At 35.1% G+C, this 12,898-nt stretch overlaps 1 protein-coding gene across 17 annotated transcripts in view; it reads right to left on the reverse strand.

The window, feature by feature from the left end:
- Positions 1-843: 843 nt before the first annotated feature.
- Positions 844-12,898, reverse strand: part of RPS6KC1 (ribosomal protein S6 kinase C1) — a 217,618-nt gene continuing 205,563 nt past the window's right edge. For all 17 annotated transcript variants that reach the window (XM_007988470.3, XM_073011515.1, XM_007988471.3 and 14 more), the window contains 2 exons: positions 12,021-12,116; positions 844-1,808 (listed from right to left, as the gene is read on the reverse strand). In XM_007988470.3, the coding sequence (XP_007986661.2) occupies positions 1,698-1,808; positions 12,021-12,116 (207 nt within the window). In that variant the 3' untranslated portion in view covers positions 844-1,697. The remainder of the gene's footprint in view (positions 1,809-12,020; positions 12,117-12,898) is intronic.

Here is a 12,898-nt window from a genome sequence, read left to right on the forward strand (position 1 = left end):
GCAGATTTCCTACTAGTCCTACACAGGAAGTCATTCTTGTGTCTCACCTGCGTAAGTTCCTGTTATGAGGCCAGGGGACTAGTAAGTTGAAATCTAGTTCCAGAGAGTGATGTCATCTTGACTGAACTATGATCCTGGTGACCTGCTCCCCAACCTGGTGTTGTTGCAGCCTTTCAGCTGGGGCTTGGATTATAAGGGGGCCAAAAAGGAAAAAGGGAAATAGAATAATAGAAAAAGGAAAAATGCTTGCACATTTCCTTTGTTTCACTAGAGCATTTTCTGTTCCATTTAATTTGATGAGACGACCTGGTCGATGGCAGATGGAAGCTGTACAGATGCTCCTGGAGTGGGGGTGGGTTCTCACACAGATCTCAAAAATACAAAGAAGATTAGAACATATCGAAAATTTCAGTTATTTCTGGTGGTTTCTAACTTGGAAATAGTGACTACTTCTTTGGCTAAAGTTTAAAAAAAAAACAGACGTTAACACTTGTAAAACATTTGTAAATTTTTGCAACAATGTATAACTATAGGAGCTACCTTAGCAACAAAAAGAAGTAACAAATACAAATGTTTGGAGATATGTGAATACTTACATTCTTTCTACAATCATGTCAAATAGATTAGTTCAAATCTGAAAATCTCATCACCAAAGTAACAAACTAGGACTGCCATTCAATTCCATTTAGATGAGATCCTTTGCTTCTTAGTATACCAAGCCAAAAAGTAAAACAAAGTCAAGCATGAGAAGCAATGGTAGAAACTGATAATATTTCACAAGGAAAGGAACGGAGGCATTTCTTTAAGAAAAACAAGGGGGGAGGAAGAAATGAAGAAGAGATCTAATGTTTCACCATGTTTATTTGACATCATGATTTCTTAGTCCTTACACAATTTGGGGAAATAAGCACTTCCTTCCCTTTTTTGTAGCATGTGTGTTAGCAGGAGTCGGAAGAACAGAATATGAGGGAACAAGCAGAGGATGCAGAAAATGGAAAGATGGGGAAAGAAAGATGCTGTTGAAGACACAGAGTGAGTGTTTATATGAACCCTTCTCTAAATAAGCAGTATCAACCAAGAGTACAAAGCTGACAACATGGAGTGTCTTCTCACAGAAATAATCTGGGACCACATTCAACATATATTAATTATACAGCATCGGGGTACAGGTTTTCCGTCAGAAATTATATGGATATTCTAATTTTCTCACTCTTAAGTTGCACTGTTGACGTTGTTCATGAAGTACTTTTAGTGTATTATTAAGCAAATATTAATTTAATCATATAAACCAATCCTGGTCAGCAAAAAGCACTGTTAGCTGCCATGTAAAGGTCCTTTCAAGTAAAACTTCATTCTACACTTACAGCTTCCTATCAGAGGAATTTCTTGAAGGAACTCTTTCGGTTGGCTTTACAACTCATCTGCAACACCGAATGTGGACTAAATTCAGATCACACCTTGGGTGAAGGTATGTATATAACAGCCCCTGGCAAAATCAGCTAATATCTTGTAATTGTAAACGAATTGTTCTCTTTCAGCCATTCCCCCCACCCCCCCCCCCCCCCCCCATTTCCTATAACGGTCTTTATCCAAATGCTTTGGTGCTCCATAAGTGACTGTGAGGCAGAGGTGCCTCAGTGCTGGAGATGCCTGTCACGGAGGTGCTCAGAATGTGTGAAGCTAACCCTGTATTACATTCATCTCATCAGTTCTGCCCAATCCACAGGGGTAAAGAATGGATGAGATTTGATATCTTCAACACCAGCAACTCCAGCACCAAGTCGTTCCAGAGGATTGAACTGCAAGAGCTAAAAAAAAAAAAAAGACATTTAGTGAGTAACAGGAATCCAACTGGCAAATCAAAGGAAAACCAGTATTTGAAAGGAAACAACTTCTAAATTCAACCCTGGTAACAAAGTCTTGATTAATACCCAAGTGACCATGTTTTCTTGAAAGGGAGCTATATCTAATACCAGTCTAGCTGTGGGGTGTGAGAGACACATGAATTGAGTTTATGGCTTTTCAACTGATGGGAAACATGGCCTTGAGTAACTTCCTTTGTTTCCCTCATCCTCATAGAGCATAACAGGATAGCTATACCTATCAATTTCCTACCCCAAAAGTACACCACGACATTAATTAGATACTGCACTAGATTCTGAGATAGCCAGTTACTTCCTCCATGATTAGAAAATTTGGGAAGCACAGTAAATCTTTCGATCCCTAATGAACTATGTATGTATTGAGACTAAACTTTACCTAAGTGTGAATAGGCTTTTCAGTATTCCAAAGTTACTAGTCTTTGGCACAGTTGACACAAAGGAAATAATTTAATCTAATGAATGAAACAAGTTTTGGTTTCTTCAGAAATAGGACACGAGTGTAAAATACGTAAAAAAATTTTGTGGTTTAATAATGTCAAATTTTTGTGTTAACAACTTTACTGAGGGATAATTTATATAGCATAAAATTCATCCCTTATAAAGTGTACAATCTGATGACTTTTCGTAAATTTAAAGAGTTGTGCAACTAGCACCACAATCCAGTTTTAGAACATTTTGATTACCCTAAAAAGCTTCCTCATGCCATCCACAGTTAATCCCCACTCCCATCCCCAGCCCTTGGCAACCACTGACTTGCCTTTTTTCTCTATAAAGTTGCCCTTTCTGAACATTTCATATAATTGAAATCATAAAATATGTAGTCTTTTGCTGTTGCCTTCTTTCACTCATCATTATGTTTCTGAGATCCATCCACATTGTAGCAAGTATCAACAGTCCGTTCCTTTTATTTAGTATTCCATTGTTTAGATGTACCACATTTCATTAATCCATTCACTAGTTTTTAGATACTTGGACTTTCCAGTTTGGGGCTATAATGAATAATGTTGCTATTAACATTCATGTACATGTCTTTGTGTAGACATATATTTCCATTTTTCTTGATTACATTCCTAGAAGTAGAATTGCTGGGTCACAGAATGAGCTTATGTTTAACTTTTTATAAAATTTCCAAACTTTTCTAAAGTAGTTGTACCATCTTACATTCCCACAAACATTTAAGTTTGAGGATTTCAGTTTCTCTACATCCTCAGCTCTTGGTACTGTCATTTTGATAACAGCCCTTCTCTTGATACTAGTAGTATCTTATTATGGTTTTAATTTATATCCCCTAACAACTAATAATGTTGAGCATCTTTTCATGAGCTCGTTAGCCATTCAAATAGCTTTCTTGGTGAAATATCTAACTTTCCGCCCATTTTAAAACTGAATTGTCTGTCTTACTGAATTACAAGAGTTCTTTATAAATTGTGAATATAAGTCCCTTATCAGATACATGATTTGCAAATATTTTCTCCCAGTCTGTGACTTGTCTTCACTTTCCTTCTTTAAAATTTTTATATTTTTATTAATTATTCATAGAGGTGGGGTCTCGCTATGTTGTCAAGGCTAGTCGCAAACTTCTGCGCTCAAGAGGTCCTCCTACCATGGCCTCCCAAAGTGTTGGGATTACAGGCATAAGCCACCACACCCGCCCTATTGTCTTCATTTTCTTAATGGTGACTTTTGAATGCACAAGTTTTTAATTTTAAGGAAATCTACTTTATTAACTTTTCCTTTTATGGACCACGCTTTTGGTATCACATCTAATACTTCTTTGCCTAACCCAACATCAAAGATTTTCTCCTTTGTTTTCTTCTACAATTGTTATGGCTTTAACTCTTATATACAAATATATGAGCTATTTTGAGTTAACTTTTGCAAATAATATGAAGGGTCTAAGTTCATTTTGTTTTTAGCATGTGTATATTCAATTTCCCAGTGCCATTTGTTAGAAAAACACTGTGGTCTTAAAACTATGGTGGCTTTACAGTTAGTGTGGAAATCACGTAGCGTAAGTCCTCCAACTTTGTTCTCTTGCAAAACTGTTTTGGACATTATAGGTCCTTTGCCTTTTTACACACAGTTTGGAACCAGCTAAAGGTTTCCCAATTTTGCTGATCTTTGCAAAGAACTACCTTGTGGTTTTAATTTTTCTCTTATTCTTCTGTTCTTACTGATTTCTGCTTCCTTTCTTCTGCTTGCTTTGGATTTACTTTGTTTTTCACAGCTTCTTTTCATAGTTTCTTTCTTTTTCTAAATTTAGAGACAGGGTCTTACTATGTTGCCCAGGCTAGTCTTGAACTCCTGAACTCAAGTGATCCTCACACCTCAGCCTCCCAAGTAGCTGGGACTACAGGAGCACACAACCACATCTAGCTTTGTTTCATAGTTTCTTACGGTGCAAGCTAAGATTTTGATGTGAAACCTTCCTTTTTTTTTTTTCTGATACAGTCATTTAAAGCTACAAATTTCCCTCAAGAATTGATTTAGCTGCATCCTATACATTTTGATATATTGTGTTTTCCTTTTTGTTCCATTTAAAACTTTTTTTAGTTTTTCTTGATATTTCTTCTTTAACTCATACAAAACTTAGAAGTATATGGTTTAATTTTCAAATATTTGTGGATTTAGCAGATCTCCTCTTGTTGATTTCTACTTTGATTATTATGGTTATTATAATCAGTGTACGATGTAATTCAGAATACATTGTATGAATTCAGTCCCTTTAAATGCTAAAACTTGTTTTATGGCCTAGCATGTGATCTTTCTTGGAGATTGTTTTGTGTGTACTTGATAAGAATGTGTGTTCTGCAGTCACTGGGTGAAGTGTTCTATACATGTCAGTTACAGCTTGTTTGAGTCTTCAATGTCCTTGCTAGGTTTCTATCAACCATGGAGAATGGAGTATTGAGCCTCCACTTACTATTACTAAATTGTCTGCTTTTCCTTTCAATTCAGTTCAATTTTGTTTCCTATATTTTAAGGCCATTATTAGTGCATATACAATTGTAATTGTTACAACTACCCATGTACTATCACTATGAAACATTTGTCAGTCCCTAGTAAATCTATCTTAATACCCATTTTGTCTGATATTTAATATTGCCACTCCAGCTCTTCTGTGGTTACTGTTGGTATGGTTTATCCTTTTCCATCCTTTGTCTTTCAATCTGTTCGTGTTTTTTAATTTAAGGTGTGTCTCTCACACACAGAAGATCCAGCTTAATGGAATCTGCCTTTGGTTTGGCATGTTTAGATATTCACTTTATTGACATGGTGGGTTTATATTTTGCTACTTGTTTTCTAGATTTACTGTCTTATTTGTTCTTCCTTTACTGCCTTCTTTTGTGTTAAGTGCTTTTTGCTGTACCATTTTAGTTTCTCTACTTTCTTTTTTGTTTTTAGGATTTTTTTTGGGGGGGGGGTTGCTGTATCCCTACAATATGTATCTTATCAATTAATACATCACTTATCTTATAAGATCATTTATCTACTTCAAAACAGTAGTAACTTTAATTTAGCAAAAGGTAGAAACTTTGCTCCATCATAGCCCCCTTCCTTTGTCTATTATCGTCATAAATATTTAGATATTGCTTCTATGTGTGTTAAACCCAATAGTATGGTTTTATAATTGTTGCTACATGCAATTTTATGCCTTTTAAATAATATATATACACATGTATATATACACATGCAATTTTATGTCTTTTAAATATATAAATGCAATTTTGTGTCTTTTAAATAAATACACACATACAAATGTATATGTATATATACATACACATGTATATATGTGTATGTATGTGTATATATATTTAAATGACATAAAATGTATGTATATATGTATGTGTATATATATTTACTATCTATCTTAATAGTAAGATAGGGACTGGCAAATGTTTCATAGTGATAGTACATGAGTAGCTGTAACAATTACAAATGTACATGCACTAATGGCCTCAAAATATAGGAAACAAAATTGAACTGAATTGAAAGGAAAAACAGACAATTTAGTAATAGATAATGTATATATATATGTGTGTATATATATATTTTATTTAAAAGATAAAATTGCATGTAGCTATATATATATATATACACATACACACACATATATATATAGAGAGAGAGAGAGAGAGTCTTTTCTATAAACTCATATCTACAATTTTCAGTCTTCCTCACTTCCTCCTTGGACCTACATTACCTGGCGTCATTTCTTTCCAACCTGAAGGAACTCCTGTGGTATTTCTTGTAAGGCAATTCTGCTAGCAATAAACCCTCCCAGTCTTTCTGTATTTGGGAATGTCTTTATGCACCTTCATTTTTGAAGGATAATGTTGCTGAATTCTTGGTTTACTGCTGCTTCTTGATTTCAGCACTTTGTGTCATTCTACTATCTTCTGTCCTCCATGTTTTGATAATTAGTTAGACATTAATGCTTCCTTCTATGTAAGTTATTTTCCTTTTACTGCTTCCAAAATTTTCTTGTTTTTGTCTTTCAACAATTTGGTTAAGTGTGGATATGTCTAAATATGTCTAAGTGTAGACCTCTTCGTATTTTCCTACATAGGGTCTGTTGAGTTTCTTGGATGCATAAGTTAATGCTTTTCATCAAATCTGGAAAGTTTTTAGCCATTATTTCTTTTTGCTGTCCCTTTCCCTTTCTCCTCTCCTTCTGGGACTATCATTATATGTATACTGGTACATTTGCTATTGTCTTACAGATTTCCATAGTCTGTTCATTTTTTTCAATTTTTATGTCTATTTTTCTGATTCAATAATTTCTATTAATTTAAGTTCATTTGTTCTTTCTTCTTCTATCTCGAATTTGCTGTTAGCTACTTCAGTCATTTTTTTTCTAGTGAATTTTTCATGTCAGTTATTGTATTTTTCAACTTGTGACTTCTACTTAGTTCTGTTTTTTAAAAATATACTTTCTCCTTATTATAGAATCTCTTTGTTGATTCATTTGTGTCACTTGTTTAATTATTTAAACACAGTTTCATTTCGTTCTTTGGAAATATTTACAATAGCTGCTTTAAAGTCTTTGTAAATCCATTGTCTGGGTACACTCGGAGACAATTTCTCCTGATTGCTTTTTTTTTCCTGAATATGGGACATACATTTTTGTTTGTGTATGTCTTACATTACACTTCACTGAAAACAGGACATTTTAGACAGTATATTTTAGCAACTCTAGAGTCTGATTTTTTCCCCATGAAGTTTATCATTGCTGTTGGATTGTTTGTTCTTTGTTTGGTAACTTGTTTCAGTTAGATCTGTAAAGTTGCTAAGTTCCCTTCCCACTGCACTGTAATGTGCAGCTGCTGACAACTTTCCACATTTTTTTTTTCTTTCTAAAGCTAGCTTTCTCAGGGTCACCCCTGTGTCTGCATTGCTTATGGGTCAACCAATGACTGAACAGAGGTTGTATTCAAATATCTCAGCCCTTCAAGCTTCTGTTCTCTGCCAATGCATAGGAGAACATACTCAAAGTTTAGGCCACAAAACCACATCTGCCCTGGATTTTACTTTCTGCTGGGCCCATTCCCTGTTCCTGTGCACATTTATGCAGCCTCAGGATCAGTCCTCATGGTTTACCCCACCCTGGCAGAACCTTTGCACCTGATCAAGCAGGAAGGGGAGATTGAAAGCAGCCCTGGGTCAAGAGTCCCCACTATTCTTTCCCAGAGTTCAGCTGTTTTTTGTTTGTTTATTTGTTTGTTTGTTTGAGACACAGCCACACTCTGTTGCCCAGGCTGGAGTGCAGTGGCACCATCTCGGCTCACTGCAACCTCTACCTCCCAGGTTCAAGCAATTCTCCTGTCTCAGCCTCCCAAGTACCTGGGACTACAGGCACCCACTACCACGCCCAGCTAATTTTTGTATTTTTAGTAGAGACAGGGTTTCACCATATTAGCCTGGTCTCAAATTCCTGACCTCAGGTGATTCATCCACCTCAGCCTCCCAAAGTGCTGGGATTACAGGCGTGAGCCACCGTGCCCGGCCAGTTCAGCTATTTTTTAAGCATAAATACCTTTCAGATTGTTGTATCCTTTGATGCATTTCCAGAGCACTGAAGTGATAGGTTTTTCACCAAATCTGTCTAACTTCATACTTTCTGGGAGAAAGAAACTCTGCCAACTAACTTACAAAGCCACAGCCACTCAAATTTAAGAATACTCACAGTAAATATTTTTTTCCACAGAATGTAGTCAAGTGCAACTGAAATATTAAATTATTTATTTACAATATTTGTAGTCCAATATATAGGAAATTCCACTCTTGGACGTTAACCAAAACTTCTATTTCTTCTCTTTCTTTTTCATTATTTCTAATTTTTCTTTCATTCATGATTAGTTCAATTATTTGTACGATAAGTATCAATTGTTTACTATTATATGCCAGTCCACTACTTTTTTAGAATTTTGTTGACCTATGCCAGTAGCAGTAGCCTCATTCTTCATTAGCAGCCCTATAATTCCAATATATGCTTCATCAAATTGCAAATTACTGTGTCATGAATGTTCCTCACTGTCCCATCAATAATAATAACAAAGATATACACGACACACATGCCAGGTATTATTCTAAGTGGTTATGACAGGTTAACTCATTTAACTCACAACTCTATGAATAGCTACTATTATCTCCATTTTATAGATAAGAAAAGGGAAATTAAGTAACTTGTTTAAGATCAAACAGGTAGTAAGTGGCAAAGACAAGATTTGAATTCAAGCATTCTGATTCCAAAATCCATGCCTTAACAACATTACACTGCCTCATGAAAGTGAGATCTGCAAATGCTAAGAATCTATTACTTCACTTGGGTATAACTAAATCCATATGGGGAGTGAAGCATACACTTCAAAAGACTATACTAACAGTCTTTTACTTGAAATTATGTCTAGCACTCAAACTGAACCATAATACACTGTTTATTAAACCTAATTGCTCAAATAATTTTTATATTAGTAGTTGCTACGATTTGTTAAGAGAAAAGCTATTGTTATAAAACAAACATCATAGGAAATCCTACATGTATCAAATCCACTTTTACAATCAGACAATTTATGTCTACTGACTGAAATGTGGAAGGCATCAAACATTTTAATATAAATCTAACATTTCAAATATTTGTGAGAATTAACTGCAATGACAGCATTATATTTAGTATTTCAGGAAACATATAAACATGTAAGTTCTTTCTTCTTCATTATAAACAACTGGTTTCTTTCTAAAATGTTACTTTAAATGTGAAATTCTAAAGGTTCATATTTTGACTTTTACTAAAGTCAATTTAATTAGTTCATGAACTGCTCTATATATTTGCAAGTATAAATCTATAGGCAAAAGTGTAATTGTTTTAACCATGACTATCTTGCTTATTCTGCCGTTTTAAAGGCTATAATACATCTCAAGAGAGGTCATAGAAAGATTCTACTGCTTAAGAAAATGTCAGCCAGTGGCACAGTCAAGTTAATGAATCCAAGACAGCAGCTGCCAACCTCCTTTCTCCTGAAGAATAGGCAACGGAGCTGAGCAATGAGGGCACAAAAAATTTGTTTTGGTCTTTTCCTCACACAATTTCTTAAAACTGACCAAGCAACTGTATCATAATTAACTAATGTACATGCTAAAGCACAAACATACATGCTCTGAGGAATTTTTTTTAAGATTGCATTTAAAATGTAATTATGTTTACTTTGGCACCATTCGCTTGACTTGGACAGATAAATGAACCAGGGTTACAGGGGATTATGAAATCTAACAACAAAGCAAGGAGCTAAAAGACCAAAGAGGAGAAAATTTCCCCCAAGTAGAATTATTTCCATATAAATCATTTTGTGATTTTTTTTTTAAAGTGACCTCTATGACTTGTGAGGTAGTGGAAAAGGAAAGTCAAAATGACAAATTGCTAATCATGCCAAGAGACCCCTTTTCCCTTTCCTGATGATGTTTCCTCAACATGAGTGGTAGTTTCCTTAGGCAGGCCAATGACATAATGCTGATTTACTATATAAGCTATACATATCTGAGTTTGGAGACTTACCATACCTTAAGCCTAGATTCCTTTACAATATGACTTCTAATAAAGACAAAAGCAGAACTTGATAACTTATTATGGGGAATTCTATTTTTAGTATTAGATAATAATGACTACTTCTTTAAGGAAGAGAAACAAAAAAATAGCAGTTGCTAGTCTTTCCTAAATTATTTACTAAAAAATACTTTGAATTTATCTCGTGCCACAACAAATAAGATGAAATCAAATGAATAGCTGCTCTTTTTTCCCATTAGAATGAAATGTTTTATGTATCTCTTCATTACCTCTTAATCTAAAGTGCTCTAGGTATTCTCATCTCAGCATTTCCAACCTGATTGTTTCTTTATAGTTTACATACTCGGGGCAAATTAATCTTCCTGAAGTACAACTCTAAACCTTTTACTCTTCTCCAGAAACTCCAAATCTCTTTTTTTTTTTTTTGAGACGGAGTCTCACTTTGTCACCTAGGCTGGAGTGCAGTGGCGTGATCTCGGCTCACTGCAAGCTCCGCCTCCCAGGTTCACGCCATTCTCCCACCTCAACCTCCCAAGTAGCTGGGACCACAGGCACCCACCACCACACCCAGCTAATTTTTTGTATTTTTAGTAGAGACGGGGTTTCACCGTGTTAGCCAGGATGGTCTCGATCTCCTGACCTCGTGATCCGCCCGCCTCGGCCTCCCAAAGTGCTAGGATTACAGGCATGAGTCACTGTGCCCGGCCAAATCTCAAATTTTAATGAATTAAATATTATCACGCTACTCTTGTGTTTGTGATGATAGAACCCCATAAGAGAACTCCAACTTATTTTTTTATGCTCACCTACTACCCATACCTTTACTTATCTCTCTAGTCCAGATAAATCAAACTTTTGTTTCCTAAACTTGGGTCTTTCAGACTCCTTCCTTGCCTTTGTTCAAACCATTCATTCCACCAAGACTGTTCTCCCCACATCCTGCCTTGCCATGCTGAAATTCTAAGGCCCAGCAAAAGTAGCATCCATTCCACAAAAACTTTCCCTAATACTACCACTCCACTGATTATATCTGCCTCCTTCTTTTGACTTGCCATAGTATTTTTTAAAACTCTTTGACAGCCTTTATCAATTTCCATGTGGTATGGTTATTTACGTGTCTTACCTTTGTAGCTTATAGCATTGTGCCTTGTATATAATATTTGTTGAATGAAAGCAAAATCACTCTTCAAGAGAATACTAGTTAATTATCTTCCTAATACACACTCCCCTGCCCTCTTTTCTTTCAGCTTTTGTTTTCCCTGATTTTTTAAAAAAATCCATGTTTCATTACATAATTTTAGTTCTTGATCTTTTTCAAGTAACTTTTTCCATTATATTTTTCATCAAAGTATAAGGATCCCAGGCCTGCTTGTTCCAGTTGATAGCCCAGCAATGGGCCTGTCGCACCAGAGTACTAACAACCCTCAATATACTCAGCAAAATTCACTACACAAAACTAGAGGAGTAATTTAAGTATGGGGAATCAATCTAAGCAGCTCACTGGAGTTCCAAGCCTGTCTCTGGGATACTGAACTTTAATTATCAATGGTCTCTTTCTTCAAAGCCACCAGAAATGTAATCATTGACACCAATGCCCAAGTTCCACCAATGATGAAGTATCTAACTTGACAAGATTTTCTAATATGCCTCTCCTAAGCTACCTGAGTAGCTTTATAAATAACCTGAGTAAATTTATAAATAAGAATTAAAAACTGAAAACAGCCATTCATAGAAGGTTACAAAATGCAACTGCAAAATTAGAGCAGCCCCAGACAAGCTAAAAGCAATACTCAAATCACAGAGTTATACAAATATACAGAATTGACTAAATGTGAGTCCTGAATTTTGGAAAAAAAAATTAATACCAAGAAGTTTTAACTATACTCTCTGACCCAATCAATACTTTGATGATAGCAAAAAGCCTGAAAATATACAGTATTAATTCTGAATGCATCTTTGTTTTAGGTTAAATGGGTTTTTCTTGCTCCAAACTAATCTCTTTTTAAGGTTTTGGAGGTGTGGGCTCTGCTAATCTGCATGGTTGATAAACCCGGCCAATAGGTCAATTAAATTACCTGTTGAATGAGTGAGCGAGCCTCTTCAGAGACACATTCTGGCATGTTCAAAGTAGTGTGAGTATTTATTCCTGCTGGATGGCATTCAACCAGAGTCTGAAACAATCAATCAGGCACACTTCTTATCCCAAATAACATCATATTTTGTTATATCATAGGATTTATGAACAGCAAGTACAGAGAGCTCAACAACCATTTTAACTTGAGGTGTAGTAATCAACACAGTGCCGCCTAAGCTGTTTAGGATGAGGGCTATGAGCCTATAGAACTTTTAACTGAAATGAAGACAATCACCATGATCATATCATAAGCTTATGCTACTGTCCCATCGTCCTTGGTTATAAAATTAATGGCTCAGAATATTATAGAAATGCTTAAATTATATGCAAAACTAAAAAGGGATTTGATCCCTTTAAAATGTTTTAATGTTTTTAAAACTCTTCAAAGTTTAGAATTTGTTAGTCATAATATTTTACATACATATATAGCGCTTTACAGTTTAAATGTATGTAAAGGTGATTTGTAAACTCTCCAACAATCTTAGGTCAGTATTATCTACACACGTAGGTAGATGACTATTTACAAAAGCATAACTGTTCATTTCCTCTGTTTTCTTCCCAGGAAGCAATCTGCACAATACTTTATTAAAGTCTACTAACTCAAACATCATACTCAAAAGTCATTCATCTGAGAGTATAATTTCTGTCCTTAAGCTAGAACAGGTAGGAAAAATTTATGGTACTGAGAAAAAGATAATGCTAACTTTAATATCTACATTAATTTTCTTAAATAAGAATTCTCTCCTGGTTTCAGACAAGATATTTAAAACATCCAGAGAATTTTAAAATATCCTTACATAAACCTTACAGATTTGACCC

Source organism: Chlorocebus sabaeus, chromosome 25 (assembly GCF_047675955.1).
Source record: "Chlorocebus sabaeus isolate Y175 chromosome 25, mChlSab1.0.hap1, whole genome shotgun sequence".
Lineage (NCBI taxonomy): Eukaryota > Metazoa > Chordata > Mammalia > Primates > Cercopithecidae > Chlorocebus > Chlorocebus sabaeus.